The following is an 18,382-nucleotide window of genomic DNA, read 5'->3' as shown; positions in this document are numbered from 1 at the left end:
GTGGTAGGAGAAAAACCAGAAGAGAGGCATCCTGGTAGCCAAAGGGTATAGTATTTGCAGGAGGAAGTGGTCAAGGGTGTTGAAGGCTCCTTGGGGACCATAGCGTGGGGAAGGCCTGAGAAATGTCTGCTGCAAGGCCCTCAGTGACCAGGACTTAGGGCGGTTTTGGTGAAATGGCAGTGCAGGCAGGTGAGAACATGGAGACCGGGCAGGTAGACAACTCTGAGGGTGAGGTTGATGGGAAGGGACATCTTAGATGGGAGAGATGAAACAAGTTGCTGTACTGACAGGACCCCAATCGCAGGCTATTTACAGCGGCTGCACCGACACCTCCTGGTAGGTAAAATAGTGTCCCTCAGAGGTGTCCTCCTCCCACGTGTCAGTCAGTTTGTCATACTGTGAGGGCTTGTGTGTTGCTGTGATGCTGGAAGCTACACCATCAGTATTCAGATCCAGCAGGGTCACCCATGGAGGACAGGTTTCAGCTGAGCTTCCAGAGTAAAACAGTCTAGTAAGGAGGACCTGGCAGTCTACTTCTGAAAAGCATTAGCCAGTGAAAACCTTATGAATAGCAGCGGAACATTGTCTGATATAGTGCTGGAAGATGAGTCCCTCACATTGGAAGGCACTCAAAATACAGCTGGGGAGAAGCTGCCTCCTCAAAGTAGAGTCGACCTTAATGACAGGGATGGAGTCAAGCTTTCCGGACCTTCATTTATTCATGTGGCATGACTCAAAATGAGAAGAAACAGCTGCAAACATCCATTAATAATTGGAACATGGAATGTACAAAGTATGAATCTAGAAAAATTGGAAGTTGTCAAAAATGCAATGGAGTGCATAAACGTCGATATCCTAGGCATTGGTGAGCTGAAGTGGACTTGGCCACTTTGAATCGGACAATCATATGGCCTACTATGCTGGGAATGAGAAACTGAAGAGGAATGGCCTTGCGTTCATTGTCAAAAAGAACATTTCACCTATCCTGAAGTATAAGGCTGCCAGTGATAGGATGAAATTCATATGCTTACAAGGAAGACCAGTTAATACAACTATTATTCAAATTTACACACCAACCACTAAGACAAAAGATGAAGAAACTGAAGATTTTTTTTACCAACTTCTGCCATGTGGAATTGATCAAACATGCAATCACAATGCATTGATAATTACTGGTGATTGTAATGCAAAAGTTATAAACAAAGAAGAAGGATTGGTAGCTTGGTGATAGAAATGCTGGAGATCGCAAGATAGAATTTTGCAAGACCAATGACTTCTTCATTGCAAATACTTTTTTTCAACAACATAAACTGTGATTATATACAGGGACCTCACCAGATGGAATACACAGGAATCAAATTGAGTACATGTGTGGAAAGAGACGATGGAAAAGGTCAATATCATCAGTCAGAACAAGGCCTGTGGTCGACTGTGGAACAATCAATTGTTCATATGCAAATTCAAGTTTAAACTGGAGAAAATTAGAATAAGTTCACGAGAGCCAAATACGACCTTGAGTATATCCCACCTGAATTTAGAGACCATCTCAAGAATAGATTTGACGCATTGAACAGTAATGACCAAAGACTAGACCAGTTGTGGGATGACATCAAGGACATCACACATGAAGAAAGCAAGAGGTCATTAAAAACACAGGAATGAAAGAAAAGAACAAAATGGATGTCAGAAGAGACTCTGAAACTTGCTCTTCAACGTTGAGCAGCTAAAACAAAAGGAAGAAATGATGAAGTAAAAGAACTGAATAGAAGATTTCAAAAGGCGGCTCAAGAAGATAAAGTATTATAATGACATGGTCAAAGTCCTGGATAGAAAACCAAAAGTGAAGAACATGCTTGGCATTTCTCAAGCTGAAAAACTGAAAAAAAAAAAAAAAATTCAAGCCGCGAGTTGCAAAAGTCAAGGATTCTATAGGGAAAATAGTAACTCAGGAAGCATCAAGAGAAAATGGAAGAAATACACAGTCATTATATCAAAAAGAATTGTTCGACGTTCAACCATTTCAATAGGTATCATATGATCAGGAACCGATGATACTGAAGGAAGAAGTCCAAGCTGCTCTGAAGGCATTGGTGAAAAACAAGGCTCCAGGAATTGATAGAATATCAATTGAGATGTTTCAACACACAGATGCAGCGCTGGCGGTGCTCACTCGTCTAGGCCAGGATATTTAGAAGACAACTACCTGGCCAAACAACTGGAAGAGATCCATATTTATGCCTATTCCCAAGAAGGGTGATCCAACCAAATGTGGAAATTACCGAACAATATCATTAATATCACATGTAAGTAAAATTTTGCTGAAGATCATTCAAAAACGGCTGCAGCAGTATACTAACAGGGAACTGCCAGAAATTCAGGCTGGTTTCAGAAGAGGACGTGGAAGCAGGGATATCATTGCTGATGTCAGATGGATCCTGGCTGAAAGCAGAGAATACCAGAAGGATGTTTACCTGTGTTTTATTGACTATGCAAAGGCATTCGAACATGTGGATCATAACAAACTATGGATAACACTGCGAAGAATGGGAATTCCAGAACACTTAATTGTGCTCATGAGGAACCTGTACACAGGTCAAGAGGCAGTTGTTCGGACAGAACAAGGGGATATTGTGTGGTTTAACATCAGGAAATGTGTGCGTCATGGTTGTATCCTTTCACCATACCTATTCGACCTGTATGCTGAGCAAATAATCCAAAAAGCTCGACTATATGAAGAAGAATGTGCCATCAGAATTGGAGGAAGACTCATTAACGACCTGTGTTACCGAGATGACAAAACCTTGCTTGCTGAAACTGAAGCACTTACTGATGAAGATCAAAGACCACAGCCTTCAGTACGGTTTACACCTCAACATAAAGAAAATAAAAATCCTCACAACTGGACCGATAAGCAATGTCATAATAATCAGAGGAAAGATTGAAGTTGTCAAGGATTTCATTTTACTTGGATCCACAATCAACACCCATGGAAGCAGCAAGTCAAGGAACAAAAAGACGCGTTGCAGGGGGTAAATCTGATACAAAGGATATCTTAAAATGTTGAAAAGCAAAGACGTCAATTTGAAGATGAAGGTGCGCCTGACCCAAGCCATGGTATTTTTAATTGAATCATATGCATACAAACCTGGACAGTTGATAAGGAAGATCGAAGAACTGATGGCTTTGAATTGTGGTATTGGTGAAAAATATTGAATATGCCATGGCCTGCCAAAAGAATGAACAAATCCGTCTTGGAAGAAATACAGCCAAAATGCTCCTTAGAATCAATGATGGTGAGACTGTCTTACATAGTTTGGACTTGTTGTCAGGAGGGATCAGTCCCTGGAGAAGGACATCACACTTGGTAAAGTATAGGGTCAGTGGAAAAGAGGAAGACCCTCGATGAGATGGATTGACACAATGACTGCAACACTGGGCTCAAGCATAACAATAATTCTGAGGATGGCACAGGACCGGGCATGTTTCGGTGGTACACAGGGTCGCTATGAGTCGGAACCGACTGGACGGCATCTCACAACACAGATGTCCACATTTCCAGAACCTGTGAATATGCTAGCTTACATGGCAAAATGGAAGTAGTTACAGATGGAACTAAGGTTGCTCGTCAGTTGACTTTAAAATAGGGAGATTATCCTGGATTATCCAGGTGGGCCCAATGAAATCACAGGGCTCTTTAAACATGGAAGAGGAAGACAGAAGAGGTGAAAGGACATGAGAGAAGATGTAGTGTCAGAGAGATGCTGTGTTCGTGGCTTTGGAGACGGAGAAAGGGGCCACCCATCAAGGAATGCAGGCAGCCTTTAGCAGCTGGTGAGGCAAAGAAACAAATTCTCTCCTGGAGCCTCCAGAAAGAAAGGCAACCCTGTTGACACCTCAGTTTCAGGCTAGTGAGACCCATGTTGGACTCCTCACCTATAGAGCTGTAAGACAATAAATTTCTGTAGTTCTAGGTCATTAAGTCTGTGGATACCTGTTACAGAACCATTAATTATGGCTCAAGGCACAGGGATACAAGCACACATGTGCACACAGCACCACAGGTGGGCACACTGACCTGGGTGTTGACAAGTTGGATGAGCTTGCCAAGGTTCTTGAACCACATGTTGGCGTTCTCCTGTTGGAAGTCCGAGCCCATGGTCATCATGGAATGGTTGGTGTGGTAGTGCTGGCCCTGCAGCTGGGATAGGGGAATCCTCAGGCCAGGGTGTCCTGGGCCACCCTTGTGGACAGCTGTTTCCTGGGAATACATGTGATCAAGAATGGATAATAGCAGAAACACTGTGGAGAGGGGTGGGGAGTATATGGAAACGCTGTACTTTCTGTACTATTTTTCTGTAACCCTAAAACTGCTCTAAAAAATAAAGGCTATTAAAAAAAAAAGTGGACAGTGGCTCATGGGAGCATAGGGACACACACATAAAAATAGACAATAGTTGTTCATGAGTTCCCTTGGGCCAACCACTCATGCCAGGCTGTCTCGTGGTCATGGGGAGTTGTGCAGTGGGGAAGGGGTCTGCATGCTCTGATCAGGAAGGCACCCAAATCCAGGAGGAGGCCATGGTGATGGTGGAAGGAATATCACCTTCCTCACAGGGTTTTGAGGAGGTATTAGGAAATGGCTGGGCCATGGGAAAGGCCCCGAATTATTGACACAGTCCTGTAGGCTCGGGTCACTGGGGTTACCCGAGCAGCAGCCAAATGCAGGAAGTGATTGACCAGCTCCTTGGCATTGCACTCGGGGCTGTGGGGGTCATCCACCATGGGCTTGTTGTCACACAGCGAGTCCCAGCACAGATTCCCTGGTGGGCTGTATGGGTTCAGGAGCACAGCTGCTGGGCCAGGGTCAGGGGGTGGCCCAGCACCCTAGACCTGCCCTAGGGTCAAAGCCCGCCATCCCCCACCCAGAGCAGGCTACAGAATTTGGGAGCCCTAGTGCAAAATGAAAATCTGGCCCTTATTCATAAACTATTGAGAATTTCAAGACAGTGACAGCGAAGCATTAAATCAAGCGGAAGGCCCTCTGAGCCCGGGGACTGCAAAGGTCACCCACCCATGAGATCAGCCTCCACCTGCTCACCAGTGAAGAAGTCAGCAGCTGGGGGCTTCAGGCTGGCGCTGGCCCACCACACCTGCTCCTTCTCCGGCATCTCCGGAACCCTCTTATCTTGATAATCCAGGCACCTGTAGAAGAAGCCACTGAAGCCCATCTGGGAGGTCAGAGCACAGGAGAGGGCAGTCTGAATCACAAGCGAGCCCACACCCAGCTTGGGAAGAGTGGGTCAGAGCAGAGGTAGGCAGCAAATCTGCAACTAGGGAGACCCCGAGCACATTTCCAAGGTTGGGGACAAGTCAGAGCCGCTGCAAGAGATCAGGGCGGGGGCAGGAACCCACGGCCACCTTCCCCAAGGGAAGGGGAGCTGGGTTATAGCAGACACAGGCGGCGAGGCCTAACTCAGGGGACCTCCCTTTTCTGCAGCCTGAAGAGGGATAGGTCAGAGCCCAGAAAGGGGGCGGAGTCAGGGCACAGGTAATGAAACTGGTTTAAAAGCAGGTCAGGCCTGTGCCTGCCACCAAGCTTGGGGAGAAGTCAGGATCATAGCAAGCGAGGGGTAGCTGGAACGCAACAATGGGCAGGTCAGAGGAGGGGGTGGTGCCATCTGGAGCCCCGTCACCTTGGGGCTGGGTAGTAGCAAGGCTTGCGCCAGAGCAGGAAAGGACCGTGATTCACAGCTCAGGCAAGGGCCAGGGCCTCAAGCGGCTGGGGCAGGGCCTGTTCAGTGTGGGATCCGTCAAAGTGTGGGTTCCAGGAGCCCTGGGAAGGATCAGAGGGAGTGAGGGGCAGATCTGAGAGGCCTGGAGTAGCACCTGTACCAACAGTGAGGTCTGCTGGTGGAAGGGGTTAGGGCATCAATCGATGGCAAACGTAGTGGGTGGCTGCCTCCTTGTTCATCGCCTAGCCGCCGAGGGCACACTCCAGGTGCCCTAAGTCAGGAGGGGCATGGTGAGGGTGGGCGAGCTGGGGAAGAAAGGACTTGCCTGCATGCCTGAGCCTAAGGATAAGAGGGGTCACTCCCAGTAGCTGGATTTGCATGGCAGGCTTCCCAGGTGATCCACTGGAGATGGGGCTTTGCAGGATCCATAGGAGTTCACCAAATAAAGGGAGATTTCAGACAGGTGGAATCACATGCATGTACAGCTTGCACATGGCATGATATAATCTCAGGAGCTAGGGTGGCAGAAACGGAAGCCGGGCTGGGCTTCCTCTTTTCACTTCTGAGGGCGGGCTTACTCTGGCACACCAGGTCCCACACGACCTCTTGCGTTGCCTTTGTCTGCTGCTGCTACCACTGGGTGAAGGCAATCTCCACACAGAAGTGGCGGGTGAGCTCAGGCAGCAGGGCGGAGACTCCTAGACCAGGATGCACTCACAGCTCCGTGCTGGTATCATCAAGGACTATGGGCATGGGGATCAGGTGGTCAGGGCCAGAAGGGCCAAGAAGGACATTTCTGGACACAGGAGAACAAGCTGGGCATTGCCCCACCCCAATGTCCAGGGCCCAAAGGGTGTCTGAGAGGCTCAGAGGGGCTTTGGGAGTCCCAGGGACCAGTCCCTGTTCTGCACTCACTGCTGTAAAAATACTAGTCCACTGTCTTGAGCCAGCCCACGTCATCATGTGTGTGGGCCACCTGGTGCAGGTTGAGCATGTCCGGCTATACCTTGGGGCATGTCTGCACAGGGACCCCAAACACACACACCATGTCAGTAAGCCTGGGGTAAAGAGGCTTGATGGGGGGTGGGGTGGGGCACAAGATAAGCCTTCAGGTAGCAGGCAAGTGACCCTGAGGTGGAGAGTCTGTGACCTGACCCTGACTGTGTGCAGAGGAGGCCAGGCCCCTTCCAGGGAGGACACACACATAGTTGTCTCCCAGATACAACTCTCACTTCATACAACCCCAGAGTAGCTCTCACTCACACCCTGGGAAAATAGTATTATTAGTTAAAAACAACACAACCAGTTACCACAGAGTGGATTCTCACTGCAAGAACAGAACTGCTCACCAGAGAGTAGAACTGCACTCTACATCACCAGGCTTTTCTTCTGTGAGTAGACTCAAACCTTCAACCTTTCTGTTAGCAGCTGAGTCCTTAACCATTTACTCCACCCAGGGACTCCACAAGCCCTGATGGAGTAGTGGTTAAGCAATGAGCTGCTAACCAAAAGGTCCGCAGTTCAAATCCACCAGCCACTCATTGGAAATCCTATGGAATAGTTTTACTCTGTCCTATAGGGTCGCTATGAGTTGGCATCGACTTGACCAGAGTAGGTTTGGTTTGGGTTTAATGTTTATTTGCAAATGCCAGACAGCAACCTGGAAGTGATTGCAATATTATCCCCAGTTTCCATATGAAGAAACTGAGACTCAGGGAGGTGATGTGACTTGCCCGCAATCAAGCAGCCAGGAAGAGGAGGAGAGGGGAAGAGACACAGGAACTCCATGCATACCGTCTTCAGGGTCCCAGTTCTCAACCACTCCCTGCTCCCCGCAACTGCTAACACTTTCACACAAAGTTGTTGTTAGGTGCCGTCGAGTCAGTTCCAACTCATAGTGACCCTATGTACATCAGAACAAAACACTGCCCTGTCCTGCACCATCCCCACAATCGTTGTTATGCTTAAGCCCATTGCTGCAGCCACTGTGTCAATCCATCTCATTGAGGGTCTTAGTCTTTTTCGCTGACCCTCTACCAAGCATCTTCAGGGACTGATCCCTCCTGATAACATGTCCAAAATAAGTGAGACGTAGTCTCACCATCCTTGGCTTTAAAGGAGCATTCTGGTTGTGCTTCTTCCAAGACAGATTTGTTTGTCCTTTTGGCAGTCCATGGTATATTCAATATTCTTTGCCAACGTCACAATTTAAAGGCATCAGTTCTTCTTCGGTCTTCCTTATTCCTCATCCAGCTTTCTCATGCATATGAGGCAACTGAAAACACCATGGCTTGGGTCAGGCACACCTTAGTCTTCAAGGTGACATCTTTGCTTTTCAAAACTTTAAACAGGTCTTTTGCAGCAGATTTGCCCAATGCAACGCATCTTTTGATATCCTGACTGCTGCTTCCATGGCTGTTGACTGTGGATCCAAGTAAAATGAAATCCTTGACAACTTCAATCTTTTCTGTTTATCATGATGTTGCTCATTGGTCCAGTTGTGAGGATTTTTGTTTTCTTTATGTTGAGGTGTAATCCATACTGAAGGCTGTGGTCTTTGACCTTCATCAGTAAATGCTTCAAGTCCTCTTCACTTTCAGCAAGCATTGCATACTGCAGGTTAATGAGTCTTCCTCCAATCCTGATGCCTCGTTCTGCTTCATATAGTTCAGCTTCTCAGATTATTTCGCTCAGCATACAGATTAAGTATGGTGAAAGGATACAACCCTGATGCAAACCTTTCATGACTTGAAACCATGCAGTATCCCCTTGCTCTATTTGAAAGACGACCTCTTGATCCATGTACAGGTTCCTCATGAGCACAATTAAGTGTTCTGGAATTCCCATTCTTCACAGTGTTATCCATAATTTGTTATGATTTCACACAGCCTGTGCATAGTCAACAAAACACAGGTAAACATCTTTCTGATATTCTCTGCTTTCAGCAGGATCCATCTGATACCAGCAATGATATCCCTGGTTCCATGTCCTCTTCTAAATCCTGCTAGAATTTCTTGCAGTTCTCTGTCGATATACTGCTGTGGCTGTTTTTGAATGATTTTCAAGAAAATTATACTTGTGTGATATTAATGATATTGTTCACTAATTTCTGCATTCGGTCAGATCACCTTTCTTTGGAACAGGCATAAATATGGATCTCTACTGCTCAATTAGAATGGGAATTCCCGAACACTTAATTGTGCTCATGAGGAATGTGTACATAGATCAACAGGCAGTTGTTCGGACAGAGCAAAGGGATATTGAGTGGTATAAAGTCCGGAAAGGTGTGTGTCAGGGTTGTAGCCTTTCACCATACCGATTCAAGCCATATGCTGAGCAAGTAATCCGAGAATCTTGACTATATGAAGAATGGGGCATAAGGATTGGAGGAAGACTCATTAACAACCTGCACTATGCAGATGATATCACCTTACTTGCTGAAAGTGAAGAGGACTTGAAGCACTTACTGATGAAGAGCAAAGACCACAGCATTCAGTATGGATTACACCTCAACATAAAGAAAACAAAAACCCTCACAACTGGACCCATAAGCAACATCACGATAAATGGAGAGAAGATTGAAGTTGTCAAGGATTTCATTTGACTTGGATCCACAATCAACACCCACGGAAGCAGCAGTCAAGAAATCAAAAGATGCATTGCATTGGGCAAATCTGCTGCAAAGGACCTCTCTAAAGTGTTGAAAAGCAAAGGTGTCACCTTGAAGGCTAAGGTGCACCTGACCCAAGCCATGGTATTTTCAATCGCATCATATGCATGTGAAAGCTGGACAACGAATAAAGAAGACCAAAGAAGAACAGGCATCTTTGAATTGTGGTGTTGGCGAAGAACAGTAAATACACCATGGGCTGCCAAAAGAACGAATAAATCTGTCTTGAAAGAAGTGCAATCAGAATGCTCTTTAGAAGCAAGGATGACGAGAGTGCATCTTACATACCTTGGACATGTTGGCAGGAGGGATCAGCCCCTGGAGAAGGACACCCTGCTTGGTAAAGTACAGGTCAGCAGAAAAGAGGAAGACCCTTAACGAGATGGACTGACACAGTGGCTGCTATAATGGGCTCAAGTATAACGATTTTAAGGATTGCGCAGGACCAGTCAGTGTTTTGTTCTGTGGTACATAGGCTTGCTATGAGTCAGAACCAACTCGACGGCACCTAACAACACTGGCTGACTGGCCAGGCAGGTGTTTTCCAAATTTCTTGGCATAAACAAGTGAGCACTTCTAGGCTGCATCCATTTGTTGAAACATCTCAATTGGTATTCCATCAGCCTTGTTTTTTTGCCAATGCCTTCAGTGCAGCTTGGACTTCTTCCTTCAGTACCATTGGTTTCTGATCATATGCTACCTCATGAAATGGTTGAATGTCGACCTATTCTTTTCGTAGAGTGACTGCATTCCTCTCATCTTCTTTTGATGCTTTCTACGTTGTTTAATATTTTCTCCGTAGAATCCTTCACTATTGCAACTCGAGGCTTGAATTTTTTTCTTCAGTTCTTTCTGCTTGAGAAATGCTGAGCGTGTTCTTCTCTTTTGGTTTTCTATCTCCAGGTCTTTGCACATGTCATTATAATACTTTACTTTGTCTTCTCGAGCTGCCCTTTGAAATCTATTTGGCTCTTTTACTTCATCATTTCTTCCTTTCGCTTTAGCTACTCGACGTTCAAGAGAAAGTTTCAGGGTGTCTTCTGACATCCATTTTAGTCTTTTCTTTCTTTCCTGTCTTTTTAATGACTTTTTGCTTAAGTCATATATGATGTCCTTATTGTCATTCCACAACTTGTCTGGTCTTTAGTCACTAGTGTTCAATGTGTCAAATCTATTCTTGAGATAAATTCAGGTGGGATATACTCAAGGTCATACCTTCGCTCTCGTGGACTTGTTCTAATTTTCTTCTGTTTCAGCTTGAACTTGCATACGAGCAATTGACGGCCTGTTCTTCAGTCGGCCCCTGGCCTTGTCCTGACTGATGATATTGAGCTTTTCCATTGGCTCTTTTCACAGATGTATTTGATTTTATTCCTACGTATCCCATCTGGCAAGGTCCACGTATATAGTCACCACTTATGTTTTTCAAAAAAGGTATTTGCAACAAAGAAGTCATTGGTCTTGCAAAATCCTACCATGCCATCTCCAGCATCATTTCTATCACCAAGGTCATATTTTCCAACTACCAATCCTTCTTCTGTTTCCAACTTTTGAATTCCAATCACTAGTAATTTTCAGTACATTGTGATCGCATGTTTGATCAATTTCAGACCGTAGAAGCTGGAAAAATCTTCAATTTCTTCGTCTTCGGCCTTAGTCGTTGGTGTGTATATTTGAATAAGTCATATTAACTGGTCTTTCTTGTAGGCTCATGAATCTTATCCTATCACTGACAGCACTGCACTTCGGGACAGATCTTTAAATGTTCTTTTTAAAGATGAATGTGATGTTATTCCTCTTCGTCATTCCCGGCATAGCAGACCATAGGATTTTCTGATTCAAAATGGCCAATACCAGTAAATTTCAGCTTGCTGATGCCTAGGATATCGATGTTTATGTGTTCCATTTCATTTCTGACAATTTCCAACCTTCCTAGATTTATACTTCACATATTCCAGGTTCCAACTATTAATGGATGTTTGCAGCTGTTTCTTCACATTTTGAGATTCCAGAATCACAGCAACATGCAACCCCCCACAGTATGACAAACTGATAGACGTGAGGGGGCCTTTGTTATTAGAAAGGAACGAATACCTCTACTTGAAGTGGGGGCTGCAGGAGGGCAGAGATTCACAGTCCCTCCATACCCTACTTGCTGCCCTTCTCAATGTGGCCATTTTGAGATAGTCACAGGCAGCAGCACCTTTATTCATGAATTACCAAAAAGCCCAGGGCAGGAACAAAACAGATGACTCAGACTGAGACAGGGCTGGAAGAAGTGACAAGGTGGGCAAAGCATTTACTGGGAGTAGGCAGACCTCAAAAAGCATAACAAAGGAGCGCAGTGTAGATTTGAGTCCCAGGAACCCCTGGGAAATACAGTCAGAGTAAAGTGGTGCAGACTGGCCTTAGGGATTTCACGGGCAGAGGGCAAGAAGGATGGATTGTGTACCCCAGGAGAAGGGCGCAGGGTAGATTTAACAGTGCATGTGTGAGCAGCAGCAGGAGAGCACCAGGAATAGGATCCAGGACAATTTAGCAGCCAAGGAAGCACTCAGCACCCCCCCCCCCCACCTACTGTCACCTGAGAAGTGGCCCAAGGCCTTGCTGCTGGCCCGGGCCCCGTCCCAGGAACCACAGCACCACTGCCACAGATTTTTGTTAGATACACTTATCTTGTATCAAAACTCTTATCTATTTCCCCTTGAATGAATCTCCAGATAAGTCTTAGAAACAAAGTGCCATTAATGTTTTAAAAGGAAAAAGGTGTGTTTTTAAGATTAGAGAGATTTTATGTCCTTCAATTTTGACTCTTCTCTTAGAAATACATGTTTTGTCTCTCCAATTACACAAAGTTGGGTAGATTTTTTTCATGTCTTACAAATTTATATACATAGATTGACAGCTTTGAATTGTGGTGTTGGTGAAGAGTCAATACACCATGGACTGCCAAAGCAACAAACAAATCTGTCTTGGAAGAAGTACAACCAGAATGCTCCTTAGAAGCCAGGGTGGCAGGACTATGTGTCACACACTTCTGATATGTTATCAGGAGCGATCAGTCTCTGGAGAAGGACATCATGCTTGGTAAAAGAGAGAGTCAGAGAAAAAGAAGACCCTCAACAAGATGGACTGACACGGTGGCTGCAACAATGGGCTCGAGTATAACAATGATTGTGAGGGTAGCACAGGACTGGACAGTGTTTTGTTCTGTTGTACATAGGGGCACTATGAGTCACAACTGACACCTAACACACACACACACATATATACATATTCATATTTATATATATAACCTATCTATTTGAAGGAGCTTTTGTGGTACAGTAGTTCAGAGCTCGAGTGCTAACAAAAAAGTTGCCAGTTCAAACCCATCAGCCACCCGCAGAAGAATGATGTTGTAGTAGGCTTCCATAAGGATTACAGCCTTGTAAACCATATGGGGCAGTTCTACTCTGCCCTACAGGGTCTCTATGAGTTGGAATCAACTGGGAAATCACACATCATCCATTCATCCCTCCATCCATCCCTCCGCCCACCCACCCACCCACCCACCCATCCATCCATCCATCCATCCATAGAAAGCTGGACAATGAATAAGGAAGATCGAAGAATTGATTCCTCTGAATTGTGGTGTTGGCAAAGCGTATTGAATACGCCATGGATTGCTAGAAGAACAAACAAGTCTGTCTTGGAAGATGTACAGCCACAGTGCTCCTTGGAAGCGATGACAGTGAGACTTCATCTGACGTACTTTGTACATGATATCAGGAAAGACCAATTCCTGGAGAAGGACATGATACTTGGTATGATAGAGGGTCGGCAAAAAAGAGGAAGACCCCTGACCAGTTTCAAACTACCTCCCTAAGAGAAACTTCCTAACTATGAAGGGTAAAATGGTTAACTTTACGATAGGAAAGAATGGAGTGAAATGCAATACATATGGAAAAAAAACAAAACACTCAAACTAAATACAAGGTCAGTGTATTTTATTGTATGCAAAATAATGTCAATAAAACATGAAAAATATATAACCACATTTGCTCAAGTTTATTCCCTGCAGTCTTGTTTGTAACAGCCAAAAACTTTAAGGTAAAATTTAACTTGCATTGAGAATGTAACAAACACTATGTGACAGCCCCACAGTTACGATGAAACTGTCATTTCTCCCAAAGGCACGAAGTGGCTCTTATGATTTCTTCTTTGAATTAGTATTGCTTTCTTACTCACTGAGCAACTGTTATTTAATTCCTGACTTTAAGTAACTTGATGTTTGAAAGCAGTAAGAATGAAACATCCCACTTTTGACATAGCATAACCTCTGCACTGAGTTCTTTTATGTGTAGTGAAGTGTGAAGAATGGCTACATTCATAAGGCCTCTTTCCAATGTCAGTACTTACGTGTGCCATGAGGGCTGAGGAATCATGAAAGGCCTTCCCAGATTGCTTACATTCATAAGGCATCTCTCTAAATTTTTATATGTGAAGTGAGTTACGAGGAACAACTAAAGGCTTTCTCACATTTCTTACATTCATAAGGCTTCTCTCCACCATGACTTCTTATGTGTGAAATAAGAGATGAGGCCTCACTAAAGGCTCTCGCACGTTGATTACATTTATATTCGACTCGATGGCAGTGGGTTTTGGTTTTGGTTAACTCCATTTTGAGTTCTTATATGCTGAGTGTTTTAGGTTTAGAGAAGTTACACCAGTGAAGCATACATATAAAGAAGGAGAGGAGGGCGGGTAGGGGGAGTGGGAGGGGACGGCGAGGTGAAGAGAGACGTATTTCTGTTAAGGAAATGGCTCACATGGTTCTAAACCACAAACCTAAACGTGGTTCTAGAAGGTGGCAAGTGCCAAGTCTGTAGGTCAGGTGTCAACCTGGAGGCTTCTCCCGACTTGTGTAGCTGCAAGGGCTGATGAACCCAAGATGTGCAGGTCAGAGAGCAGGCTGCTGCTACCTTACAGGCTGTGGAGGCTGTCAAATCCCAGATTGGCAGGTTAGACGGTAGGCTGCTGACTCAAGTCCGAAGAACGGGAGATAAGATGATGACTACCCAAAGGCAGGACCCAGAGCTGAGCAAAAGTCAGCTAACTTTGCCAGAAAGTCCATATATATCGGATACAGGTCGTACCCCCAAGAAAATGCCCTTTCAACTGTTTGGTTGCTCATAGCAGATCTCATCATGGAGATTACATCAGATCTCATTATGCAGCTGCAGCTGATTAAATCATTACATAACTGCCAACCACATCATAACTGCCAAACCACTGAGAATCACGGCCCTGCCAAATTGACACACAACCTTAACTATCACCTTGAGTAAGGGATGAGACTTGACTAAATGGCTTCCCACATTTGTTACATTCATAAAGCCTCTCTCCACTGTGAGTTCTTATATATTCAGTGAGGGATGAGACATGACTAAAGGCTTCCCCACATTCTTTACATTCATATAGTCCCTCCCCACTGTGAGTTCTTATATGCTTAGTGAGGGATGACAAATAACTAAAATCTTTATGATATTCCTTACATTCATAATGCCTCTGCACTATGAGTTCTTATGTGTGCAGTGAGGGCTGAAGAATCACAAAAGGCTTTCCCACATTGCTTACATTCATAAGGCCTCTCTCCACGGTGAGTCCTTAAATGTGTAGTCAGGGCTGATGACTGACTAAAGGCTTTCCCACACTGCTTACATTCATAAGGCCTCTCTCCACTGTGAATTCTTATATGATTAGTGAGGGATGAGGCATGACTAAAGGCTTTTCCACATTCTTTACATTCATAAGGCCTCTCTCCACTGTGAGTTCTTATATGTGTAGTGAGGGTTGAGGAATCACAAAAGGCCTTCCCACATTGCTTACATTCATAAGGCCTCTCACCACTGTGAGTTCTTATATGTGAAGTGAGATGTGAGGAACGACTAAAGGCTTTCCCACATTTCTTACATTTATAAGGCTTTTCTCCACTGTGAGTTCTTATATGTGAAGTGAGGTGCGAGGAACAATTAAAGGCTTTTCCACATTCCTTACATTCATAAGGCTTCTCTCCACTGTGACTTCTTACATGTGAAGTGAGGGACGAGGCCTGACTAAAGGCTTTTCCACATTGCTTACATTCATAAGGCCTAATTCCACTGTGAATTCTTATATGTTTAGTGAGGGTCGAAGCCTCACTAAAGGCTTTCCCACATTCCTTACATTCATAAGGTCTAACCCCACTGTGAGTTCTAATATGTGTAGTGAGTGATGAGGCATGACTAAAGGCCTTCCCACACTCCTCACATTTATAAGGCTTTTCTCCACTGTGAGTTCTTAGATGTGAAGTGAGGGTTGAGGAACAATTAAAAGCTTTCCCACACTCCTTACATTCGTAAGGCTTTTCTCCACTGTGAGTTCTTATATGTTTAGTGAGGGGTGAGGAATGACTAAAGGCTTTCCCACATTCCTTACATTCATAAGGTCTCTCTCCACTGTGAGTTCTTATATGTGTAGTGAGGGCTGAAGAATGACTAAAGGCTTTCCCACACTGATTACATTCATAAGGCCTCTCTCCACTGTGAGTTCTGGTATGTTTAGTAAGGGCTGAAGAATGACTAAAGGCTTTCCCACATTGCTTACATTCATAAGGCCTCTCTCCACTGTGAGTTCTTATATGTGCAGTGAGGTTTGAGGAATGACTAAAGGCTTTCCCACATTCCTTACATTCATAAGGCTTCTCTCCGAGATGAGTTCTTACATGCGTAGTGAGGTTTGCAGAATGCCTAAAGACTTTCCCACACTGCTTACATTCATAAGGCCTAATTGCACTGTGAGTTCTTATATGGTTAGTGAGAGATGAGGCTTGACTAAAGGCTTTCCCACATTCCTTACATTCATAAGGCCTTTCTTCACTGTGAGTTCTTAAATACTGAGTGAGGGATGAGGCCTCACTAAAGGCTCTCCCACATTCCTTACATTCAAAAGGCATATGTCTATTATTAAATTTTTTATGTAAAATGAAGGATGAAGAATGACTATAAGTTTCGCAACATTCTTTACATTCATGTTTGTGGCCTCTCAAATGTGTCCAAAAGGCTGAGCAACTACAGAAATCTTTCCCACATTCATTACATTCATAGGGCTTCTCACCAGTGAGTGATGTCACAGAATCCTTAAGCATTGATACACAAATGAAGTCCTTCTCACATACCTTACATTTATGGGGTTTCTTTCCATTAAGAGTTCTCATAGGAGTGGCTAGGTGAGAGAAACAACTGCAGGCTTCTCCACTTTCCTTACACCGACAGGCACTGCATCCAGTGTGAGATCTGGTAGGATGCTTATGTGGTAACTGATCCATGAAGGCTTTTCCACACTCACAGCCTTCAAAAGGATTTACTTTTGGAGAATTTTTTTTTGGCTCAGTAAGATTTGGAATCTGACTGAAGGTTTTCCCACTCTGATTGCCTTCGTTACATTCACAGAGGTTCTCTACTGTATTAATTCTGTTAAAAATAGGCAACATGTATTAGAAATAAATTTGTTACCATTTCACCATTACCAAACACAGAAAACATACATAGTTATTGCCCTGATTTGCCTCATGTTTCATAAGTCATCTAGCAAAAAGTCTACCATTACTGTCACTGTTTTTCTAAAATATGTGGCTTCCTGATAATTGCATCCAAGTGCAGTATGTCTCAAATAATCAATAATTAACCCACATTTATGAAAATGTTATATTGTGAAACTTTTCTGAGCATACAATTTTACAGCTAGATTTATATATATTGTTAGATGCTGTACAGTCAATTCCGACGCAACAGCACCTCCATGTAAAACAGAATGAAACTTTGCCTGGTCCTCTGCCATTCTCACAATCATTGCTTCTTATGAGCCCATTGTTGTAGCCACTGTCTCAATCAATCTCAAGGGTCTTCCTCTTTTTCGCTGACCCTCTACCCAGTGTTATGAATTACGTACCCCCAAAACATGTGTTGTAAATCGTAACCTCTATGTCTGTGGTTATAATTCCATTTGGGGATGGTTTGTCTTTGTTACATTAATAAGATAGGATTAGGGTGTATCCTGAGGCAATCTCTGTTGTGATATAAAACAGATTAAAAAAGCAAGCAGAGATGTGGGGAAGACACATACAAGGCACAAGAACATTGCCCAGGAACAGAAGCTCAGAAGAGACTAGGACCTTCCTCCAGTGCTGACAAAGACAGCCTTCCCCTAGAACCAGCAAACTGAATTTGGACTTCTAGCCTCCTAAACTGTGAGAAAATAAATTTCTGTTTGTTAAAGTCACCCATGTATGGTATTTTTGTTATAAAACCAAAAACACCAAACCCACTGCTGTCGAAGTCAATTCTGACTCATAGCAACCCTATAGTGCAGAGTAAAACTGCCACATAGAGCTTCCATGGAGCACCTGGCGGATTTGAACTGTCAACCTCTTGGTTAGCAGCCATAGCACTTAACCACTACACCACCAGGGCTTCCATTTTTGTTACAGGAGCATTAAATAACTAAGACATCATGCATTTTACATATCTATATCTGTATACATATGTCATGACACCTTAGAATTTTCTCCTGAGGTGCTGTTTTCTCTTCTATGAATGATACTCACCTCACATGTCTCCTCTGGTTCTTATCGTGAGCTTCATTGCCACGCAATTCAGAGATTTCTCCTAACGTGGAGAACCAGGTGTCATTCTTCATAAATCGCACCGTTACATGTTCACTGGATAAGTTTTCTCCATCATTAAGGTTTTGGGAGACTGACCCCAATAATTCCAGTTGAGGTTCACAATAAGAAACAAAAAGGAAAGGAATTATTAGGGAGGAAAAAAGGCTGCTGTGAACAAAGAAACACTAAGCCACATTGCACTGTTTCAGCACTTTGGCAATGGTTAAAAAGTGATTTACTAGAAAATACATTCATGAAGATTGACAGTAATGGTGATATAAATAGGTATAATTA

The 18,382-nt window shown here is 44.1% G+C and overlaps 1 protein-coding gene across 2 annotated transcripts in view; it reads right to left on the bottom strand.

The window, feature by feature from the left end:
- LOC126071868 (zinc finger protein 345-like) overlaps positions 1-18,382 on the bottom strand; it is a 245,407-nt gene that overhangs the window by 36,627 nt on the left and 190,398 nt on the right. Inside the window, exons 4-5 of one of the 2 annotated variants that reach the window (XM_049876244.1) lie at positions 18,029-18,179; positions 14,846-16,895 (exon numbers count right to left, since the gene is read on the bottom strand). The exons of the other annotated variant lie outside the window; for it this stretch is intronic. Coding sequence (XP_049732201.1) covers positions 14,942-16,895; positions 18,029-18,179 — 2,105 coding nt within the window. The 3' untranslated portion in view covers positions 14,846-14,941. Of the gene's footprint in view, positions 1-14,845; positions 16,896-18,028; positions 18,180-18,382 lie in introns of those variants that run through there. 2 annotated transcript variants of the gene reach the window in all.

This window comes from Elephas maximus, chromosome 3, assembly GCF_024166365.1.
Source record: "Elephas maximus indicus isolate mEleMax1 chromosome 3, mEleMax1 primary haplotype, whole genome shotgun sequence".
NCBI lineage: Eukaryota > Metazoa > Chordata > Mammalia > Proboscidea > Elephantidae > Elephas > Elephas maximus.
This window is presented reverse-complemented; position numbering and strand designations above follow the sequence as displayed.